This window comes from Meriones unguiculatus, chromosome 8 (assembly GCF_030254825.1).
Source record: "Meriones unguiculatus strain TT.TT164.6M chromosome 8, Bangor_MerUng_6.1, whole genome shotgun sequence".
NCBI classification, from domain to species: Eukaryota; Metazoa; Chordata; class Mammalia; order Rodentia; family Muridae; genus Meriones; species Meriones unguiculatus.
In genome coordinates, this window is record NC_083356.1 from 68,423,232 (window position 1) to 68,447,477 (window position 24,246).

Sequence of the window (24,246 nt, forward strand, 5' to 3'; positions counted from 1 at the left end):
TAGGAGCTGAGCAGACATTTCCAGGATGCATTTCATCACCACCTCCCACGGCCCATCTCCAGCCAAAATGCAAACACATCTGACCCTATGTCCGTGTTCTTGAACCATCGAACTCTAGAGTATTGTTCTTTCAGGACCCCTCAGCTATCCCTCGAGGGCTGACTTCATGAATACTCCCCGACTCAGGTTCTTCTCCTGGAGTTTTGAAGCCGAATCCTAAATTCAGTGACATCCTCCTTGCAGGGTGGCTGCATGCCTGAGCTACATGCCATGCAGATGGCTTCTGAGGAGCCAAACTCCCTCAAACACAAACACTGATGCCAGATGACAAGACTCAAACATCTAGGCTCTGAGTTCTTCCTCCCCAACTTAGAGACACGGAGCACCAGCTCAGCAAGCTGGCCTGGGTCCAGGAACCTAATGGCCAAACCCTACGGGCCCTGACTTCCCCTGCCACTTTCTGACCCAGCGACACATCAGATCAGGTGGGTGTTGTGGCCTGCTCTAGAATGTGAACAGTTCACTGGGGGCCTTTGGCTGCCTTCCAGCAGGGCACAGGATGTGTGTGGACAGGGTGTCCACACAGACTGTCAACCACAGAGAAGGGCCATAAGGGAGTGAGGTGCAGGCCACAGTGTCCAGCAGAGAGAATGGTACTTCTGCTGGTGCTGGGGCTGGGGCTGAGCCTTGCTGCTGCACAGGACAACCTGCAGATTGTCGGTCAGAGGCACTACAACATGGCCAGGGTGGGTCAAGCCTTCTGGGGCTAGGCCAGCTTTCATGAAGACTGCCTGTCCTTGACTGGCAGGAGGGGGAGGTGAGGCTGATGTGAAAAAAGGATGTCTGGGCCATGAGAGCCCCTCCTATCCCATCCCCAGCCATAATGGCACCCAGAGGGTGCAGAGAGGGTTTGGGGAGGAATGGGGGGTAGAGGGAGGGCTGGGAAGGCAGGAGGAGGTCCCAGCTTGGAACTAGCGTTCAGGACTCGCCCAGGATTATGGCTATGAGGGCCAATCAGCCCCAGCAGTGTTACAAGACTCCCACTACTCAGCCTTTTCTTCCAGCTTTCTGGGATCTGGTTCCCTATGTTCATGGCCTCAGATAACATGACGCGCATTGGAGCAAACGGAGACCTGAGGGTCTTCATTGAGAACATTCACCTCTTGAAGAATGGCAGCCTGCAGTTTAACTTCCTCTTCATGTATGTACTGTCCCCTAAACTGAACCTAGGGGAGACTATGTCCCCACACCCATGGTCATGTCATACACTCACATACTTCACACTCAGGCAGTGTGTGGACTGTCACCAGTTCTTCCCTGGGAATCAGTGTGATGGGATCAGGGGGTGCCTGTTGCTGTGCTCTATGCTCCTCCCAGTGAGATGTGCTAAAAGGCCCCTTTTGGATCGAACATGGAAGCCAAGGTACCAGGGGGCTCGATGACCTCCTGCCATGAGCCAGGCAGGGGGAAGGAGCAGACGCTTGCTCTAGCCCCTCCCCTCACTGTCCTCCAGGGTGCAAGGAGAATGTGTAGCTGTGACCATGGTCTGCGAAAAGACTGAGAATAATGGGGAGTATTCTGTCACCTGTAAGTTGGTCCCTGTTGCTCCTGGTCTGACAGCCAGGGACCTTTTCTGCTGAGGCCTTGCCCACTTTGGTGAGCACACACCCCAACCCTAAAGCAAGAGCACCCCAGCCTTGGGGCAACTCAAAGGTTGCCAGCCTGGCCCTCTCTCTGGAGCTATCAAACAGGCGGAATACTACTGAGGCAGCACACAAAGGCCCATCTCCAGGCAAATAGAGGCCATGACACCCTGATACCCACACTTCATAATACAGTCTCCCGAGCCAGTGCTGGGCATCCAAACTCCCACTCCTTCCCAAGCCTAACAAAGCTATCCAAGTCACGTGGCACACATCCCAGGAGGGGGTGGTACCCCAGTGCCAGGGCAGAGGGTATGCTGAGCTATGTGTCTGTGCAGATGACGGGAACAACAAGGTGCTGCTCTCGGAGACTGACTACAGCACGTATGTCACCTTCTACATGCAGAACATCAAGAATGGGACCAAGACCCACGTGCTGGCACTCTTTGGTACCCTGACCCTTGTCTGCTTAGGAATCCCAGCCCTAGACACATTATATGATGGTGCCTTGGGAGCCCTCCCCCAATACAAAGTCCCAAATTTGTCCTCAGGGCGCCTTCCAGATCTTAGCAAGACTTACCTGAAAAGATTTGTAAACGTCTGCAAAAAATATGGGCTGGGCCCACAAAATGTCATCAACCTGTCAAAGGAAGGTAGGACTCCCTGCTCGGGCCTAGAAAGAGCCCAGAGGAGGCAGCATTACAGCCTGGTATGCCTAGCACAGGCGCCTTGAACACTGGGGTCAGGGTGGGGTCAGCAAGCCATTTGACATCCTCTTGTCTCCCCAGACAATTGCCACACTAGAAGGTAGAGGAGCCACCAAGCCTTCTGGTATGTGATTTTTTTTTTCTTTTGGCTTTTTGAGATAAGGCCCTTGCAGTCCTGGACTTGCTTTGCAGTACAGAATGGCCTTGAACTCAAAGAGATACCCCTGCCTCTGTCTCCCTAGTGCTGGATTAAAGGTGTAGGCCATCACACCCAGCTACACTATGTGAATTTTAATCTTCTTGCAAGACAAGATAGCTGAGGCTGTCAGGAATTGGACAGAGAAGCATGCAGCCAGTGTCAGAAGCTGGGGGAAGTTCACCTCAGAGTGACCAGGAGCAGCATCTCAAAGCTCCTCTGTGCCTGTTGCTGCGTTGTCCTGCAGAAGCAGAGGGACACACAGCTCTTTGTAGAAGAGCGCGTGTGAGATGCACTCCAAGAATCAGGATGTACTAGGGCCTCACATAGTGTCTCAGCAGGGCAGTAAGCCCCGCCCTGTGGAACTATGGAACTATCCTGGATGCTATGTGCAGCAAAGTATAGAGCTTGGGTTTACTGTCTCGCAGCTTTGCAGCCCAGAGACCTGACATCCAGGCAGTGTGGAGCCAGAACTGGGCATCCTCTTCCTGATGCTGGCCTGTGGTCATATCTACCTACTCTCTGCCTCTAGCCTCACACGGCTTTCTGTGTCTGCATCTCCTCCTCCGACATTAAATTTAAGCCACCCAGGCATCCAAATTGATCTCACCTGACATCTGAAGAGTCTTGCCAAATAAAGTCCCTCCTTTGGTCTCAGCATGAAGACAGGCATGTGTTTGGGGACATAGCATTTGGACTCCTTTCTCAGGAATGGGGCTCCACAGTAATAAAGATGAACATCAGGGCATCCCAGAGACTGGCCCAGAATCATCCCGTCAAGGCCCTGCACACAGGCCCATGAGGTTCTGTGGAGACCAAGGACCTGTAATGCCTGATAGTGTGCAGATGTGGGGGCTAAGCCCCTGTCTGACCACCCCTAGGACTACGCTCCCTGGGGAATCAGTGACAGCAGCCCAGCCAGTTAATGGTCTGTCCCATGTGTTGGTGAACACACAAGAGATAGAAGGCAAGTTACAGTGCTTTCTGGGCTGAAAGTGGACCTTCTGGGCTTGTAGCAGAAATGTGAACACTGTATCCACACAAGTGGTCTTCAAAGATGTTCACAGCAGCTTCAATTACAACCACAACCTGAAGCCAGAGTCTTGGGTCCACATAAAAAGGAACAATGGCAAAACTGTAGTAAAGGGGACAGATTAGAGGACATAGAGTCAGGAAAGAGGAGAGAACGCGGCTGTAAGGGCAGCAAGACGATCCCAGCTGCGCCGAGCAGCGCTGTCCTTCAGAGGCGGCACAGACACAGCCCTACACAATCGATCAAATGCTCAGCACAAACACACACAGGAACACACACTCTCACATGCATACACAGGCATCCATGAACATGCGCAAGCTCACGTGTTCATACACTGATCCACTCACATGCACCTGTATGCAATGATGCATATATGCAGGATCACTCACATACACATACACATGCGCATGTGCTCACATACATACACTCATGTATAAAATGCCCACACCACATATGCAAACATGGTCAGACAAATACCCACTCACACATGCACACACAGCCACACATACTCACAGATTCACATGGACAAATATACTCACATACACATATGCTCACTCACGTGTGAACATGCACATACATGCTCACACCAGCATACATGGTCTCATATGCACACATGTATGTACTTGCACACACACTCACTCCTCTATCAGAGGAAACAGGAAAAACCTTTCAGGGCAGGATTGACCAACCTGTGTCTTGTGGGACTTGAAGATCTTGGTGTTGACGAGTGTCACCATGAGGGTGCCTGGCCTGTGCTGGGGACTCCTCTGAATTCCTTCTCCTGACTGCACGTGGATCTCAATCCTCTCCAAGTAAAAGGTTAAAATGCACTTGTGCTCCAACTCAGCTGACATACCCTTACCTGAAATGTACCTGGGTCAGGCTTCCCACTCACTTCAACCTCACTTCTGCTTCCTTGCTAAAAACGCGGTTTCTCCCAGGTCCCCAAGTCCCCTGAGACAAGGATCACACTTCCTGGCACATTCTGGTAAATGCTCCCCTAACTGCTGAGCAGCAAGGGTAGAGCAGCGTGGAGGAGGAGCAAGGGCTCCAGGCCTCTCACCAGCCTGGTGTGAGTGAGGAGTGCCCGCACTGGGAGACTGGCTGGGCAGGCCTGGCTGCTGCCGGCACTGACCGTGCTCTGTGGTGAATGCAGGACTGCCCTGCGGCCACACTGCTGAGTCCTCAACATTAGTGGTTGCTGGGATAGGAGCCCAGCAGCCGACTTCAAGATACTGTTTAAGAGGCAGTCTGTCCCTAGAGCATGCCAGCTGTCAGGAAGTGGGTGCTTAGCCATGTTCTGAAGGACTGGCCAGCAGGCAGAATGGCTCTGTTGGGTGAATGGAAGGTACCTGGCACTCCCAGGCAGACAGACCAGCCTCTGGATCTTTTGGCACAGCCTGCCAAACCCCAGCAGGGCTAGATATGCAGGGAGCCGCCCACATGACCGTGGCCTGCTGAAAAGGAGAGCATTGGTAATTTGTTAATTTTCTTGTACCTGTAGCTAAATCAGTCTAAGGAAGAAAGAGCTTATTTTAGCTCACAAAGGTGGGGTTCCTTGAGGTGGAAAGGGAGTGACAGCAGGGGCAGCTGTCACACCACACCCACACTCAGAAAGCAGAGAGAGATGGGTGATGGTGCTGGACAACCTCGCTCTTTTTGCTTCAGCCTGTGACCCGGTCCATGGAATGCTGCCATGAGTAGGTAGGGTGGGTCTTCCGTCTCAGTGAGCTCATCTAGAAACTCCCTCACAGGCATGCCTACTCTACCTGCTGCCTCCTGATCACTTGGTCCTGTCAGTATAAGGTCACCAATATAGTGCACCAGTGTGATATTTTGTTAAAGAAGCAGATGATCAAGATCCCTCCTAAGTTATGACAGAGGGCTCAAGAGTCAAGGCTTGTTTCCAGGATTACAGATTGACAACACTGACTATTACAATTGATCAGAATAGTGGCTGTCCTGAAGAACAGTAGGAAGTAGCTGAGCAGCACATGCAGAGACTCTCAGACCGATGTCCCCTCCTAGAGAAGGAGATGAGCCCATAGCCAAGTGTGCCAGGTGCCCATGTTGCCTTCTGCACACCCTAGGGCTGGGTTTTCCCTATTGGGCTCTTGCCCCATAGCCTCCCTGTGGATAAGGAAACAGGACAAGAATATCTCTGCATGCCCCACACCACTGGACTCCTAACAATTCCACTGTGGTAGGGAGCCTTTAAATTTTGGTTGGATTTATTTCCCATCCACTGATGCACACATGTTACCAATGAGTTCAAAGCTGTTCCTGCCTCCTGCTCACTTGGTCCAATCAGCATAAGGTCATCAATACAGTGCACCAATGTGATATTTTGTGGAAGAGACAATCAAGATCCCTTCTAAGTTATGACACAGGGCTGGGGAGTTTATAGATCCTTGAGGTAAAACTAAAATGTATACTGCTGGCCTTGCCAACTGAAAGTAAATTGCTCTTGGTGGTCCTTATGGACAGGTACCAAGAAAAAGGCATTTGCCAATCAACAGCTGCATAGCATGTATCAGGAGACATGTTAATCTGCTCAAGTAAAGATACTACATCTGGTACAGCAGCTGCAATCAGAGTCACTTCTTGAGTTTTAGGTAGTCAACTGTCATTCTCCATGGCCCATCTGTCTTCTGTACTGGCAAAATAAGAGGGAGATGCAGTGGGAACCACCCCTGCATCCTTCAGGTCCTTAATGGTGGCCCTAACTTCTGAAATTCCTCCACTGATGTGATACTGTTTTTGATTTACTATTTTCCTTGGCAAAGGCAACTCTAAAGGCTTCTATCTAGCCTTTCCATCACTCCACATGTCAGGGAACCAATGTGAGAATTCTGGCAACTTCTAAGCATAACTATCCCAATTATACATTCTGGGACTTGGAAAATAATTACAGGATGAGTTCAGGAACCCACTGGACTGTGAGTGACTTCAGCTAAAATCCACTAATCACCTGACCTCCATAAGCCCCTACATTAACTGGAGGGCCACAGTGCTTCTTGGGTTCTCCCTCAAAACCAGTATCCAGTATAGCCCAGGGAGTCTGATCTTTTCCATTCCCCCAGTGTACAGTGACCCTTGTAAAAGGCTGTGGGTTCCTCTGGGGAAAGACTGGGGACAGGCTAACACGAAAACTCTTTGCAATTTATCAAGGTCTTTCCTCAGGAGAATCTGGGTGTCCCTTCATTCAAGGTATTCTGGGTCTGCAAACTGGCTCAAGTCTGGAAATTGATTCAAAGACTTAGATTCTAACTTTTGCCACTCTCCAATGTAGCCTTTCTTTCATTTGTTTGAATTTTTTTCTGTTTATACAGATCAAACAAAAATACAGCAGGCTTCTCATCTATTTCACACCTCGAAATGCCATGATCAATTAGCTAGTGTCAAAGGTCCAGATGAGTCATGCCACCATAAAAATCACTTCGCTTGTATTGACTAGCATAGGTCAGGCCATTATGGACATTGCTTTGTCTGTGTTGCCCATTACAGTACCTACAATCACCTTGTCTTTAGAGATTCACTGTCACCTGGCCCTGAGTACCTTGGGACCCAATTAAACCCACTGCATCTAATTCATTCAACTGTGCAGCATCATCTCCAACCCTAAGATCTCTCACGAGAAAAAGGGTGACAAAGCTCTTCAAATGTGCTGGTACCCCTCTCACCATTTTTCATCTTATAGGATAGTGAAGGGCTTGTCTTCAGGGCATTCCCATTGCAGAGGATACGGTTTTACACAGTGTACCCACTCCAGTACTGCAATTTCCCTGAGCCTTAAAATCCCTTCATTGACATTAACTGGAGAGATTTCAGGCATCTTCAACTCCTTTCCAGCTGGCCATCTTTTGACAGATATTTCAGCCAATCATTCAAACAAACCCTTGACACCTCTTTTTAACTGTGCAGCTTCCATATTAAACCTAGAGTCTCCACTCAGAGGCCCCATATCAATAAACAGCCTGATCAGTTTATGTTCCTTCCAATGTGACAAGGGCTGCAAGTTGACTATGGTGTTTCCATTTTGGCACCTTGGATGAATTGTGTCTTGCTGAGTAAAGTGCCAGTAACTATACAGAAGCCTAAGAAATCAATTCTGGGAGGAAAAACAACTCAAGGATGTGGGCTCTTTGCAACAGACAGCCTGACGTCACTATTTTAGCTAATCTCACATTTTGGCTTACTATTTGCTTAGCTTGCAGCTATGGGAAGGGAACCTTAGGGACTTTCCAGCCAAGATATGATTTTCCTCCTTAAATGTGGACCCTGAGAAAGGCTCACTACTGTCCTTGAGTCCTGAGTACTTGGACAGTCACCAGCTACTGGAATAGAGACTTTCAATAGTCTCTGTCTTTGAGCGGTCTTCTCTGGTGGGAGCCCCCCAACATCACTAACAGGGCCCTAGACCTTAGTGCAACTGACTCCATGATTGACGTACCACTCAGGCTGAAAACTCAACATGTAGACAGCACCACCTGCCCACACTTAAACAAAGGCCTAATCTATAAAAGTCCGCTTTTTTGTAAAGTCTCTAAATGGACTAACCTTGCTCTTTTTGGCTTCTATAGTTCTGCTTCTGGCTAACTGTTCTTATTACTTGAAGTATGTCAACACAGAACATGGTTTTTATGCTTAAAAGCTCACCCTGAGAAAGGCTCGGTGCTGCTCTGGGATCCTGAACACCCAGTGCAGTCACTAGCCAGAAAATAAACTTTTATTAAACACAGGTCCCAGCAGTTTTCTCTGGTGAGTACCCCACAACAATCATCATTAACTCCCTTAAAATCCCTTTCCACACATATTCTGCTGACTTCTGCTTAAATGAACTGGCAAACTCATTAAGCTCTTTGGTAGTGTAGCACCACCTCATGGACTACACTTTCTACCTCCTTTCTAGGAGCCTGCTTTGCCTTGAGTCTGACTATAGGTCTAGAGGCAACTACTGGTGGGCCCTATGGCTATGCCTGGCATTACCTTCAAAGAAGGTCACTGCTGGTTTAGCAGACAATAAAGGATTAATTTCCTCAAAGGTGAAAATGCAACATTTCAGGGGTTGGGAATGTGAGAGAGTGGATAGACTACTACCTTGGTGAAATAAGCCCTTGGGAATCTGAGAGTTCAAACCTCTCAGCTTCAATAGGGTCCTCCCACACATCCCCAACCAAAGTTACCAGATCCCATTCTTTACCAATTAATGTCCTTACTTTAACTACCAACACCCTCAGAGGCTGGGACTTGAATTTTCACTGTAATTCATCCAACCTCATATAAAAACTTTGGTTTGATTTTCCACAACTTGAGCTCTGTAGCTTCGGAAGAAAAGATTCTCTTCTATGGTACACTCTGTTTAAGCAAATCTCAAGAGGGTCAGTTATATCTATCACTGACTTCATTGTTGTCCTTCACCATATTCTGAGATGCTAGAAATTGGTTAATTTTATCATAGAGCTCTTTTTTTTTTCCTTTGTCAATTTATCTGGAGATGTTAGGAGCAACCAACCAGCATCATCATTTTCCTTATTTTTCCAAAAATTGTCAGAAGTTTTATATACAAAGTCACAAAAATACACTGCCTCTCACAATCCGTGAGTCAAGAGAATTAAATGCATTTGTCTCAAGTTTGTAAAATAGTTCACATCATAGGATTTCAATTCTCTCTGAGCTCCCAGGAGAGGTTTCAGTAACTGAAGAGGCTTCAGTAACTGTAGGTGTTGGCAAGCTGGAAGCCTATTCCAGACACTTAAAAGATTCACCCTTCTACTCTGTTGCTCTAGAACCACTCCTAGCACCAACATCTGTATTAGTCTGGGTCCTCTAGAGGAACATATATACGACATTTCTTATAATGGCTTGTAGTCTGTGATTGTCTACCAAGGAAGGTTCAAAGTGTCCAGTGATCCTGCAGCTGGATGTCTCAGCTGGTCTTCAGTGTATGCTAGAATCCTGAAGAAGTGTAGGTTCCGATGCCAGTGGAAAAAAATGGACTTACTAATGAGAATGAGAGCAAGCAGGCAAAGAGAGAACAATCTTCCTGCTTCTATGTCCTTTATGTAGGTTGCCAGCAAAGATGGGGCTCAGATTAAAGGTGATCTTCGAACTTCAAAAGATCTGGACTAAAAGTGAGTCTTCCCACTAGGTGATGGTGGCATATGCCTTTAATCCCAGCACTCAGGAGGCAGGCAGATCTCTGAATTTGAGGCCAGCCTAGTCTACAGAGCGAGTTCTAGAACAACCAGGGCTACACAAAGAAAGCCTGGGAGGGAGGGAAGAAAGGAGGGAGGAAGAGAGGGAGGGAGGGAGGGAAGGGAGGGAGGGAGGGAGGGAGGGAGGGAAGGAAAAGATCTCTCATAGGTGTTTTAGTCAAGTTGACAACCAAGAAAAGCCATCACAGGCAGAAGCTCTGGGCCAGCAAATCCCAGCTGTCCCCAGAACCTGGGACAGTGAGGATGCTGCCCCTCCTGCTGAGGTATTCTTCTGGTATTCTTCTGTGGCAGAGGAAAAGCTGTCCAAGGAACTAGAGATAGAGTTCCAGTTTAGAGGTGATACAGCAGAGAGCTCCAACAGGGCCTGGGAGAGCAGGCCCAATATCCTGGCCAGCCCTTGGGTACCCCTGGTCACAGTCTAGGCAACAGTAGGAGCCAACGTGGGTATAGGAGGAGATGTGGAGCAGTGCCTTCCAAAAGGTCATCAGGGCTCCTTAGACACCTGCAGCTCTGGGGGCTGCCACAAGGTGGCACTGGCCTCCAACAGTCTAGTCTGATCAGGTCTGGGTTATCTGGCTCCATCTAGTCTCTTGAGTGTGAAGACTGGCAACCTGCTTCCCTGTGTCATGGGTCCAGTGTGAGGGCCAATATGCTCAAGATTAGAAAGAGGTTGTGGGGGCCAACCCATGCCCCACTATGTCTCAGCCACACAAGTCCCCTGTGCAGTTACTATAGCACCTTTGCAGCCCTACATCATACCAGAATGGCAGGCATGTCTTAATTACATATCTTTGGAACCTACAAGAAGTACAAGACTGAGGGAAGCCATGGGTGACAATGACATGCCAATGTAAGCTCATAGATGGTAACAAATTGGCCAGCCTATGGGGTGCTGAGAACTGGGGAGGCTGCCCAGGTGGCTCCCTAGATACTCTTCAGTATTACTATGAGCCTCTAGAAACTAACATACGCACACATATGAGCACGAACCCCACCCTCCACTTGCCGGCAGGCACATCTCTGATCACATCTAGGACCCATCCAGGACATCTAAGAGCATCTCAAGGCCCTGATTTAGTCAACTTCAGCTGCTTTTGCATACAAAGCCACATTTTCAGAGCGCTATCCATCGAGACTTGGTGTCTCTGGCTCCATTATTTAGCCCTGTAGACAACGGTAGAGTTTAGATTAAAAGTGAGTAGATGCCAAGTGGTGGTGGTGCGTGTCTTTAATCCCAGCACTTGGGAGGCAGGGGGAGGTGGATCTCTGAGTTTGAGGACAGCCTGGTCTACAGAGTGAGTTCCAGGACAGCCAAGGCCATACAGAGAAAACCCTGTCTCCACACAACAACACGTCAGTAGATGTAAATGTGAACACCCAGCATGCAGGTGGACAGCAAATGTACAGGCAACGGGAAAGACAAACCGCATCACACAACTGAAAGCTCAAGGCTTCAAAGAATCCTGACAACAGAGTAAAAGCAACAGCCTGGGACCACGATGGCTCAGTGGGTGAAGGAGCTTGCTGCAAACCTGACAATTTGAGTTTCTATCCCTGGGACCCACGAGTGGAAGGAAAGAACCAACTCCTGTGAGTTCTTCTGTGGTGTCTCTCTCTCTCACATGCACACACACACACACACACACACACACTAAAACACAACCCACAGAATAGGAAAGAACTCCTGTGAGTTCTTCTGTGGTGTCTCTCTCTCTCACATGCACACACACACACACACACACAAAAACACAACCCACAGAATAGGAAAGATTATTTGCAAATCATATCTGATAAGGGTTGATACCCAGAACAACCCACGTGGCAGATCACAACCACCACATATACACATGCAGGCAGGCAAAACACTCATACACATGAAAATAAAATAAATAAATCTAAAAACCAAAATAACAAAATTCTGACACGTTCCAACATGGATAAAGCCTGAAGACATTATTACAGCCATCACAAAACCCAAATTCAGAAACTTGAAAACTTAAGTGTAGGCTGGCTGGAGACCTCTCAGTTGGCAAGGCTCTTGACTAGCATTGTCAAGGCCCTGGGTTTGATTCCCAACATTGCAGAGTGTGTATAAGCTCCAAACTGGAGAGGGTGGGTGCAGAAAGGTCAGCAAAGGTCATCCTCAGTTATAGAGTGAGCTTGAGGGCACTTGAGAGCTTGAGGATAAGACAACACTCTCAAAAGAGGAAAAGCAAGCATTCAGGCAAATAGAAGGAGAAAGTAAGGGAGGGAAGGAGGGTTGGACAAACAAGAAAATTGCTGGAAACCCAGATTCAGGAGATTTGCCCCATATAATGTCTATGTAAATTTCAAAAACAGAACAAAAGTGTTTAAGAACACAAAGTATGGCTCCTATAGAGGAAGAGGGGTGTGACCAGGAGTGTGGCAGAAACTGCCCGGCTGCACTTGCCAGCAGGTCCTGTGTGAGCAGGCTGAGCTGCAGATGCTGAGGGCTGGGCAGACCTGAGATCTCTGCCCTTTGTGCAGCAGCTGCAGGGCCAAGTGTGACTGCCACCTACAGGCTGGTGATGCTCAGCTCAGGCCACACATCACTCATAGTTGAGCAAATGCCTAGGACACATGTGTACAGGCAAACACACGTGGGGGGGATGAAAGAGAGAACACCCCTGGGGTTATTTAGAGTAAGAGCCACCTGAAGGCCCATAAGTCTACTGTGTGAGGCTGACATTCCTGCTGTTCATCACAGTGCTGCAGGGTGTCAAGAGCCGAAGTCATGTCAGGAAGAGCCCATGCTGGAGCCTGGGGACCAGCACTCTGAGGGAAAAGTGCAGGGCCACTACAACAATCATCCGCCTTGAGTGAGAGCTAGTGAGGATGTGGGCTGGACCCCAGGGGACCTCTTGCCTCAAGTGTGGGTGGCCCTCGCTGAGCACCTGCTATGGTCAGGCACTCCCTGTTTCAGAACCAACTTTGCCATCCTTAAAGCTCCTGTCTTCTGCCCTGGGGTTTCCATGAAACTTTGTGGTAGGTAAGTGAAGCAAACCCTGCTTAGGTAGCAAAGCACAAAGGTCTGTCCACACAGGGATGGCAATGCCATTTTCTGCTCCAGCTACAAGATGCTGGCTGGCTAGTCCTGGGCTAGACAGACTGTCCACTCTAGCAGCTGTTAGATTTTGTTCTTGGGAGCTGGAGATGCAGAAACCCATTTAAGTAGATGCCAGGGTGCTGGTTACTGTTGTCCACAGTGGGTGGCGACAGTCAAGCTGAGGGAGGGGCCTTCTGAGGTGCAGTATTTGCCAGAGAGTTACTGGTGTGCATGGAGAGCTCAGAGACCATTGCATCTGTCAGGACAAAGTACAGCCGCCTGCTTCCCCTCAGACTGCAGCCATTCAGCTTCCAGAGTCTGACTCCAGAGTCCTCAATGAAGAAGGAGGCAAGGCCAGCTGAGCTCCAGGGCATCACTGTCACTGTCCACACTTAGAGCTGCCCTCCCTTGGCAGGGGGAGCTAAAAACAGGGCCACATATCAGAAAAAGGCTAGGGGAATACCAGGGAAAGAGTCAGAGATGTGGAGACCCCAACCCATGAAGGCCAAGGCCTCAAAAGAGGCACAACCACTGACTTCCTGAGGGCTGGCCACATCACCTGATACCGTATCTGTAAAAACCAGAAAGAATCCAGAGAGTTACCACACTGGAAGTCACACTGGAGCTGAAAGTGTCATTCCCTGAGCCTCTGTGACCACTGACCTCTGGAGGCCACCCTTCACTTCAGCCAGAGCCCCCTGAAAACTGCTGTGAATGCCACCAGCCCCTGGACATTCTTCAAGCAACCCAAGTCCCACCTGGCTGCTGGAGGATCTGCAAACAGAGCATGGGGGAGCATTGGGGCAAGGGCACTGGAGGATGACCCCAAGGGGTAAACTGAAGGTAGGGAACATAGGCAAAACATCCCTTTTGTTCTGGGCTCCAATATGAACTTAGTATGTGTGCACAGGGGGAACGCTGGCCTCATGAAAGCATGGGTGTACAGTGTCACAGAACTGTGTGAAGTTGCTGGAGAGGTTTGGAGAGGGATGAGACCTCGAACTACCCTAAATCCCCTTCCCACAACCGTCCCTGAAGGCCACAACTGCAAAGACCCTGCAGAAGGGCCTCTGATACCCGGAGTGCTGTCACATATCCCAGTTCCCCTCACCTGAAACAACGCTTATAGGCTTTCTTCAAAACCTTTTTTTGAGGTCCCATGGACAGAGAGGTTAAAACCCCTCCCCAGTCCTCTGTCATAATCTCTGGGCATTAAGTTCTCAAAAGAGGACACACTTAGGCATTGCTGCTCAAATCATAGCCTGAGCACTGGGGGTTCCAAAAGAATCCAGCAATCTGAAAGGTTCCAGAGAAAGCCTCATGCAAGGCCTGATGGGTGATCATGAACAGTGCCTGCTGATAACACCTGGCTCCCCTGCAAAGTGGGATTCCAGTGCTGGCCTCCTGCCCACCCCACCAGGATTCCCACCCTGACACACCACTCTGAGGAAATACCACAGAGCAGGCAGCACCGCTGTGTGCCCTTCATGCCACCAGACTGCATGCCTCCAGGCTTTGGGGTACTGTAGCTTCAGGGTATTGGGAGATAATACTGGTAGGGAGAAAGCACAGCTGTAACACTCCAAAATCCAGCTTTTAGGCAGGTGAGCCCTTTTACCCCAGGCAGTTATGGCTTCAGGGTGGTCAACACAGAGAAGGGGCTGATTCTCAAAGAGTGTGTCCCAGGAGGAGCCGAGTGGGAAATTCTAGGGTTCTGCAGGGGAAAATAGATCATGGAGCAGCATCGGAGCAGTCCACATGGGCTGAGGCTCAGAACCACCAGTATCTGGGGCAGCTGTTTACAGCCTCCAAAACTCAGCTGGACAGGGACCCACTGCAATCTCAGCTAGCCAGACCAAGGAACCACACCTGCACCCACAAAGCCTAACAGGAGCAGACACCATGGCCAAGCCCTGGCCAGGCAGCCCTTTTCCTTTGCTTCTATGTGGGGTAGGCCTGAAGTCCTTTTCTCCTGGACTGAAGTACTCCTGGGAGAAGACTGACCTCAGTCTCAGGACCCTGGGGGTTCCTATGACCTGATCAGTCCATGACCTGTTACTGCTCCTGTTCAAGGCCAGGTTCATTCTTAGCACTGATTCAGGAACAGGCCACCTGCCTCCTGGCATAGGCTCTACCCCCTGATGTCTCTGGACATTTCTTCCATGTCACTAGGACTTAAGCCTGACTCTGAATGAGCCAAGTGAAGTTCCCTGCCTCTCCCTCTCAGGTGCCACAGGAAAGGTGACACACCTGACCAAAGAGACACCCAGGATTTAAGAGGTCCTAGGGATGGCAGCTGCAGAGATGACCGAACACGCTCAGCCTACCTGCTGGGAGGAGAAAGACCAAGACAGCTTCTAATTCTTCCATGACCTGCCTGACAAGACCAGAAAGAGCAAGCCAGGCCCCTGGCTCAGTCTAAGGCCACATGCTTGTGACCAAGGAGACATGTCCAAGGACAGGGGAGCAGTCACACAGCAGTGTAAGTATAGATGTTGCGCCTTCCATACCCACCCTCCTAAGGCCTGCAACATGCATGCACCAATACATGGGCGTAAGTATACATGCATACCCTAACATACATGCATACACACACTAACATTCATGGACTCACAAATGCATACACAACTATATGGGTGTATAAACACACACCTGCCTACCTTAGCATAAATAGTATGCACACAAGCACTCCAACATAGAGATGCACACATACAGATGTGGGAGTCTTCTAGAAAACATGTGAATCCAGGCAGTTGGAGTTGACTGATAAGCTCAAACATCAGACAACCAAAGTGAGGCAACTATTCCTGTGCTCAAATAATATGGGTTTGGCACACTGGTAGCCAGGAACCTGGAAGTCAGCCCCTCCTCTGACCAAGGTCTTCAGCCCTGTAAACCATGGTGTCAAGGTCCTAGGGGTGGTGGACAGCTCTGCTCATCACCCACATGGACCACAGTGGTACAGTGCTCAGGCCCTCTGGGACCATGTGACCCTCTCAGCTCCTGCGATGTGTGATGATCTCAGCGCTCACAGCCCCCAAGTGTTTCATCCCACGCCACCTGCTCCTGAGCTTTTGTCTGCAGTGACTCATGGGAGTGAACGGAACATTCCACTACTGTGGGAGCAGCCTGGTGGGAGCTCTCATCTCAAAGTTCTTGGAAGAATCGGGCTAGGCTGCTCTAGCCCCAGAACAGGGACTGATGTGGGGGAGGGAATCCCAGGAACCTGGGCCATCTCCAGATGCTGACAGCAGGACAAGCACTCAGCCTAGCTAGAACAGTTGAAAGATTAATACTAATCTTCAGTCTGCCCACAGCGGCCCAATGTTTAAGAGTGTGCACCAGACCCCGAGGGTCCCAAAGAGCAAGTAAAAGGGGAACCAGACCGTCCCTCCAAGAGGGAGAAGATACTGGGGTCTCCCAGAAAGGTCCCACCCAATCCAAACACCTGATCCCAGGAACAAGGAAAAGGAAGGCACCTTGTCTCTAGCACCTCTCAGGGAACAAGGCACAGAATTAGGTTATTCAGGGATCCCACCAAGCTGAGAACCACTCAGAAAAGATCCCAGCAGCTGTCTGTGCTCTGAATGGTGTTAGGGTGATGTGCCCAATGAATTGGATTAATTACTCAAAAGCCAGAGAAATGTGCTTCTGCCAGAAAAACCTTTCCTCTTTATTACAAACTCCACTCACAGCCCTGCCAGCCTCCCTCAAATTAGGCTGCAGCTGCAAACCAAACCCAAAATACAACACCCAGGCAAGGGGCAGGGGCACAAGCTATCCCTGTGCTCCATGCTGTCCTGCTTCCCCACCAAACTGACATAACTAAACTAGCAGGGGAAAAAGTCAGGGAAGATGCTGTCTGCTTCATCCTTCAGGGCCAGGCCAGGGCTGCCAAAATCTAAGCCCCACAGCTCTAGGGAACCAGCCTGGAGCTCCTGGGAGCAGGGCTCAGGATCCCCCATGAAGCTTGGCTCTGCCTCGTCCATTGGGCTGCTCCTGGCAAGAGCTGGGCCTCCTCTGCCCTCCACTGACCCTGGAAGAAAAGGGAACACCAGTAAGGCAGGCATGTATCCCAGGCGATGGCAGCAGGCTGGTCACAGCATGGTGGTGGGGTCTCCCATGCTTCTACCACAGGGAATATGAACCCCATTTCTCTGCCAGCAGAAGGTAGGATGATCCCAACCCTGGTGGCCCTGCTCTCATGCTTAGGAGATCCGCTTCATGCCAGAAGCACAACGGTGTTCCCTCAACCCTGGATCCTAAAGGCTGTGGAGACACAACATATGACTTGTTCACCAGATATCCTGGTGCCCCAGCGGGGCTGACCTGGGAACATTACCGAAAACACCCAGGACTCACAGAGCCATTTCCATACATTATGTGTTCATGCAGTCAGCGTGGTCAAACTTTACCTCTGTCCCTGCCAGTCATTCTGATCATTGCCAGACAAGGAGAAAAGATGACCTGGTGACCTTGGGTCAGAGAGCAAGCTGGGCCTAGGTAGTTTTCCTGGTCCTGTTAGGTTGGACACGGGCCCCAGAGCCAGGGCCAGTGTGGGAAAAGACAGCCTGGGCTCACAGCCCCACTCACCCAACCACCAATCAGGATTGGTGGTCAGCAGAAAGGATGTTCCATCCACCACGTCAGACCCTGTCCCTGTGGCATACCTGGAGATGAGAAGATCCCCTAGTGACCACAAGAAACTAGATACTAGAAACTCAACAGAAACCCAATCCTACAAGAGCCCCTCAATTCCATGGAGGCTCACCCCGACAGGACCAAGTGTAGAAACCACAGCCACGGGGCATGGGGCTATAGAGCTCTAATGAACAGAGATCCATGCTGGCTTCTCCAGCCACAGCCTCATCCCTCCCTTTGCCTCCCACACCCCAGCTGGTGTGTGTTCCCCAAACACAAAATTATTTCACCATCAGCCCAAACAAAAGACAATTAGGAGACAAAAATGTTTTAGAAACACTTATCAGAGAGCCACATGGTGAGTCTGGCTTGGGCCTATTGCCTGGGCCTCCTCTCAATGTGGTGTAAAAGTCAGGAACAGAAGCTTCCAGAAGTAGAGAAAGGCACAGACCAGCGCTGGGCTGAAAGCAGACGGGTAACGGCTGCACTGACACACATACTCAGAAGCACCCACCTGGCATCAGGCACAGATGTCAAGACCAAGCTGGCCTCCTCAGCCAGCACACCTGGAGATTCAGTGTCCCTAGCCAGGGATCCCACCTGGTGCAACCCACCAGATACAGTGTCGCTGCTCTGGGGGGTGGCTGACTGCCATGGGTGAGGAAGCCAGAGTGGAAGCCCAGGACGCATGCTGGAAGGCTCTATCAGGGAGAAGAAAGTTAGCCCACCTGGGGTAGGCCAGGTTCTGACCTACACTGTGCACATATGAAAGCCAGAAGTACTTAGCCACAGGTGAGCAAGCAGGGGAGTGTCCAATCCTGGGTGAGGTCAGGTTCCTGGAGACGGGCAGTCCCTAGGCCCTGGGTCACTCGTGTGGGCTCACACCAGGAGTTCCCCGTAGTTCCTCCTGACCTGGAGCTCCTCCCTCAGACAGGCTGCCTATCCCCATGGAGCTATATATGTGGCTGAGACCTTTAGACATGGCAAATATACACGATGGGAGACAAAACAGTCAAGAAAGCAAAGTGCCCACTGACATGAGAGGCACCTCACCTGGTGACTTACTGGCATCTACTGACCAGGGCTTGGCACAGGGATGGGGTGGATTATGGGACAAGACCCCATACCCTGGAGGTATAGCCGGAAAGGCTGCAGGCCTCAGAGTCACCCTGTTTCAGCAGAGGTGAGACAGCCAGCTGTTCTAGACCCTGGGCATGAGAAGGGCAGCAGGACTTCCAGGTCACAGGACACCTGGCTCACTGAATGGCAGTGTGCTGGAGCTTACCAGGGCAGGAGGACGGTCTCTCCTGCAGCTCTGATGCTCTCTCCATGGCTTGGTTCTGGTCTATACTCAGCATCGCACAGCATGGGGGCTCCTGCACCCTGAAAAAGTATAAGACACTAAGGAGTTCAGAGCCCCACAGAGCAGAAGAGCCAAGTAAACTTCCATTCTTCCCAGTGCCCAAGTCTGCTGCTGAGGTCACCCAGTGCAGTGTACTTCCACAGCAGGCTCTCAAGGGACCATCTTAAAGAAGCTTTGAACAGGAACAGTGATGTCAAAGATGAGGGGCTAAGTACTAATGCAGATGATGATGATTTTGCAGCTTAGCACCACTGTTCAGACAGAGCCTGGGGCCCCAGGACAGGCCACGGGGACACTAACCCAGCCACAGCAGATGCCTCTGCTCTCCCGGAGTCCAGCTTGCCGTCTGCAATCTGATTGGCCAGGGTCACCTGCAGAACATCACCCTGCCACATGTGCCACATCTGGGTTGGCTGAGGAGCCTGAGGTTTAAACACACACAGACCACCCAGAAACTCAGAGGAGGGGGAGGGAGTGCCACCATCAGCCCAGCCTCCACACACAGAAAAGGTGTGCAGGGACTAAAGCCTCACTCCTCAAACAGCCCTTGAGACAAGCTGTGTCTACCCAGGGGCTGGGCCATAGGGTCTCAAGTCATCAGAACAGAGCTCTCCTCAAGCACAGGCCCGACAAATGCACGTGTTACTGAGAATCCAGCAGTAGTCTTGGGACCAAACCGTAGGAGATGCCTAAGTGCAAGTGTAGCATAAGTGGCCAGAATGTGGCATATGGAGACCCTGACATCACATATGGGCAACTAAGCAGTCAGTAGTACTGGGAAGAGACAGTGGACACTTGCCCTCTCTATCAGGAAGGTACAGAACATGTGGCCCCCTTGGGCTGAAGGCTGGGGCCCACGGAGACAAGGGGCATGGTGCCCCTCAACAAGGATATCACATAGTAGACACACTGCAGGGGCCTCACAAGGCCTGCCTGCTTACAACTCACAGAGAGCTGCTCCCAGCCAGGATCCATACTGTGGGCAAGCTGGAGGAAGTACACAGCCATCTCCAGGACGGACGCCATATCCTCCCGCCGGCCATCAAACTGGGGTAGTAGAGCCCGCAAGCGCTCACAGCTCAAGGAGATCCGCCTCCTGCATCCAGACAAGCAAAAAGGGTCCAGCCTTCATCCGATGGGAAAGGGGCCTCTGGAACCCACCGCTGCATAGCCTCCAGGGCCTTCTGAGCAGCGGCGTTAGCCCTGCAGCGCGGGGGTCCCACGAGCCTCACGGTAACTCTGGGCTGAGGGCACAGTCCTGAAGTAGCTCTAGTGTGAGAAAGGGTGAGTCCAAGTTAGGAGTCCAGACTCTAAAGGAAGCTGAAAACACCAGAGCTCCCAGACATAGCGGCTGCAGCAGCACCCCTGGCCTCCTCCACAAGGCAGAGTTTACTTGGGGATCTGGTTTTTAATCCTGGTCGGTCCAGATGGGTAAAACTGATTAATCCAGACTTAAACTCCTCCGCCCACTTTGACATAGTTCCCGCCCTGAGGCTGTCCACACCTGCGTTCTCTCTCGCTGATCACGTTTCTCCGAAGGCAGGGCCCCCAATTTGCAGCAGCTACAGGAGCCGTGTGGAGGCCTGAGCCCTGTGACAGACTCTGCAAGTTGTCCCGAGTCTCAGGCCGAGAAGTCTTGCTACAGAGAAAAGAGCCAAGACCACCTGTGAACCTCACAAAAGCCACCAGTGGCATTTGGGGTGGGTGTCTGGAAGGAAGAAGAGGAAAACCACCTGACCATATCATGACACCTCCTCCACCCGCTCCACTCCAAGATAGGGAGCTCTGTCCTGATGTGCCAGGTAGGGTGACAACAGTAAGCAGCCCTTCGCAAAGGCCTTGGAACCTGACTCTCTCAGAGCCTGTCAACCCATATTTTACCTGCATTCCGTAAAGCCGGAGACTGCACAATCCTCAGTGGCCCGCTTGTGGCCGCTGGACGCCATTGGTACGAAGATGGAGGGAAGGAAGCAACGAACCGGAAGCCACAGACAGCCCCTGGCTCTGCCCGCCAGCCCGCCCTCTCACCCACACTCTAGCTCCAGAAGCTCTGCATCAACCCGCACCTGGCTGCCCACGCTTACGCAAGCCCGTGTCTCTCCACCCCCACCCCTCACGCCTGCCCACCTCGTGCGGGGCTTGCCCCGCCCCTCCTCGTGCTTCTCTCACTGCCTCACGTGCTGCCTTCTGGCCATGTGACCAGACTACAGCCCACGTGATGGGTCCGCAGCCCTGTTTCTGGGCTCTGCCGTAAAGTAGCAACTTTGTTCCAATCATCAGGTTGCTAGCGGATTTCTGGGGCAAAGCCTGCCAGGTGTCCAGGCCTCCACTTGTGCTTTTGCCAAGCCTTGGTTCCTTCCCACTCAAAGTGACTGTTCTACAGCACTTTGGAGTGACTACCAGAGCTTCTTGGAGTCCAACCCCGCCCGCCAGAAGCTCACAGCCTACTTGATTGATGAAGGCTGACCCACTATGTAGGTGACTCCTGTGGGACCCTGGCCAGACTCAGCAGGACTCTAGGGTGCCCAGGTGCCGCTCCAGATTGTTCCTTCTAGCAGGTGTTCTTCTCAAGTGCACAGTTATCACCAGAGCCAGGCAGCGCCCGCCCTCCCCTGGCTCAGCTGGGCTGCCACCCTTCTTCCTAAAATGGCTGGCCCCACTCATCAGCCGACAGCAGAACTGAAGTCCTTTGAGCCCCATGAGCCTCGGGTTCTGCTCCCACAGCCGGATGTGCTAGCCACCTGCATTCTTGGTTTGGAGACCCCATCTAGAACCTGTCTTCAAAAGCTCAGCTCTTTCTTGGAGTCCCTTAGCAAATGTTCCTTCGGTGACAGGAGGACAGGAGGGAGGAAAGGGAAAACAGAGAGTCCTGAAGGGATGTGTAGTAGTGAGAGATGGGTGCTAGGGATGCCGACATTGCTGCAGGACTTCTGGAGATAGTTGATGCAGATCACTGCACCTCTCCTGGGGAGCCTCAAAGAGTGTGCAGGTGGCTGCCACATAGTGAGACCTCTTGCCTCTGCTTCCAGCTGGGGTCCTGGGTAGAGCCACGGGTACGGGCTGGGAATCAGCTGGAGAAAGGTGACAATTGTAAGAGGAACAGCCTTGCCCCTTTTTTCATCCTTTCTCTGCTCGGGCACCAGAAAACATTGGCTGACCCAGGCAGGGCTACAAGATGGTGAGGAGAGAAAGGGATGCTGACATAAGCTCATGGACTCAGGCCACCTTGGTAGGAAGGAAAAGCCTTGGACTAAGAACAGGTACAGACGCTGGGATGAGATGTAGAGCAAGACCCAGGGGGGTTACCCTTTGCACTGAAGGCTCAGGCAGCCAGATGACGGAGCTGGGTTCCCACTTCAGGAAGAGACACATGGTTTCTGGTTTGAGTGAGTGCTGTGAAATGGAACCAGGAATGCTAGGAGACACTGAGTTCTGAAAACTCTGGGTGGTTCTGGGCTTTCCTTGAGGAGAGGAGGGACATGGTAGCTCCATGCAGGGAACTGGCCCAGCAGGACCCTATAGGGCATCACAGTGCCTCTCCTGCCTCTTAGGCTACAAAGTGAAGGCAGACAGCACTCTGGGACTTGGGTATTCCAGGGCAGAATATAGCCAGATATTCATTATGTAAAGCCCTCATAAATGTCACCCAGCTTGCTAGTCCAGCAAGGTCACTTCCCTGCTGGGCTCTAGGCAGATGGTGACATAGACCCAGCTAGGGTGTCTCTGAATGATGATCTGGGTCCTCCTGGTGGTAAAACCCACAAGAAGGTCAGTTGGCTACTGGGCAGATGAGGTGAGGTATAATCAAGGGAGGTAGGACACAGCTGGGTGGACCATAGGCTGATGCATCCAGACCTCTGCAGAGCCAGCTTCACCCTTGCTCCAAAGCATCTGTTTCAGCCTGCACTCCTCAGACAGACAAGGGGCCTGTGGTGGGTTGAATAAGAATGTCCTCCAGAGGCTCATATATTTGAATGTTTAGTCATCAGGGAGGGGGACTACTTGAGAGGGATTAGGGGGTGTGGCCTTGTTGGAGGAAGTGTGTCACTGGGAATGGGCTTTGAGGTTTCAAAAGCCCAAGCCAGGCCCAGTGGCTCTCTCTTTTGCTGCCTGCAGATCCTGATGTAGAACTCTCAGCTGCTTCTCCAGCACCATGTCTGCCTGCATGCTATCAGGCTCCCTGCCTTGATGATAATATACTAACCCTTTGAAACTGTAAGCCAGCCCTGAATAAATTCCTCTCTTATAAGAGTTGTCTTGGTCATGGTGTCTCTTCCCAGCAAAACAACACTGACTAAGACAGGACCTTTGAAGAGGCTTGAAGAGTGTAGAATCACTGGCCTATATACTATGTTCCCTCCGGTATACTGATGTGGGCCCCCAGGGAGAAACTGGGCAGTGGCCTAGGCCTAGAGAGAAGCATGACTTAACTCTCAGCTTAACTCTCACCCTTCTCCTATGTATCCTAGGTTTGTGGGGGAGGAACACACCTCCCCCACCCCTCATTGCCACAGTGTTGATTTGCTGAGGTTTCTTCAAAACACCGGACAACAAAGGCTCCTGGCGGCCCAGAAGGCGCATATTAAATGTTTCAGGGTGTCTTGTGAATAACCCAGCTGATAGCATGTTGTCCTGCATCACTGGGCTGTAGCTCCTGAGACAGGTGCCACTACCTGTCGAAAGGTGCTCGTGTGACTGAGGGATGGGCAGAGGTCACTGTGCTACCTGGTGTCTAGACAGTACTTCAGCCTAACAGGTTCCTGGTAGTGGGGCCCTAGGGCTCTAAGTGCGGGCCCCCACCCAACTGGACACTCTTGGAAGGAGAGGAAGAAGGGGGAAGCTGACAAAACCCAGTAGCAGTGTGGTGACATTGATGTTTGCCCACTTTAAATGCAGAGGCCCTTTCCATCCCCAGTGTCCCACATAAGCCCAAGTCACCCAAGAAAGGTCACATACCCCTGGGGTGTGATTGGGATAGCTGTTAAAGGTTTCCTTTCTGACTTTCTAGGTAGGGAGGCTTTTCAACTCAAGTGATGAAATAAGTGTTCCTCAGGAAAGGTGTACATACATGGGACCTAGACTCAAGACAGACCCTTAATACCCTTTCAAATCCCAGCTTGAGCCAGATACTAAAGCAGTAAGGGTGCGACCAGCAGGGGGTGCACGAAGACAGGTGCCCGGACCATGAAGACCACGTATGTTTTGTTGTTGCTGATGCTGATGCTGCCACCCCTACTCAGTAGCCCCCCCCCCATCTTGGAAAGAAGACTTAGTGTTTGGGACAAAGTGAAGAAAGAGATGATTGCAGTTTCCGGCTTGTGCCTTACCCTCTGCATGTCACTTGCTAACGGGGCCTGCAGCTGAGGAAGCATCTCTGA

The 24,246-nt window shown here is 51.1% G+C and overlaps 2 protein-coding genes across 2 annotated transcripts; one reads left to right on the forward strand and one right to left on the reverse strand.

The window, feature by feature from the left end:
* The first annotated feature begins 650 nt into the window (after positions 1 to 650).
* Lcn9 (lipocalin 9) lies at positions 651 to 3,453 on the forward strand. Its single transcript, XM_021641064.1, has 6 exons — positions 651 to 746; positions 1,065 to 1,201; positions 1,514 to 1,587; positions 1,982 to 2,092; positions 2,195 to 2,296; positions 3,428 to 3,453. The coding sequence occupies exons 1-6, from the start codon at positions 651 to 653 to the stop codon at positions 3,451 to 3,453; spliced, it is 546 nt and encodes a 181-aa protein (XP_021496739.1).
* Positions 3,454 to 16,694: 13,241 nt separating this feature from the next.
* Positions 16,695 to 20,814, reverse strand: Sohlh1 (spermatogenesis and oogenesis specific basic helix-loop-helix 1). Its single transcript, XM_060390517.1, has 8 exons — positions 20,750 to 20,814; positions 20,373 to 20,507; positions 19,817 to 19,964; positions 19,169 to 19,290; positions 18,791 to 18,888; positions 18,020 to 18,206; positions 17,458 to 17,534; positions 16,695 to 16,900 (listed from the first exon to the last, which is right to left on the reverse strand). Exons 1-8 carry the CDS (start codon positions 20,812 to 20,814, stop codon positions 16,695 to 16,697), a joined length of 1,038 nt encoding a protein of 345 aa, XP_060246500.1.
* Between the last annotated feature and the right edge of the window lie 3,432 nt (positions 20,815 to 24,246).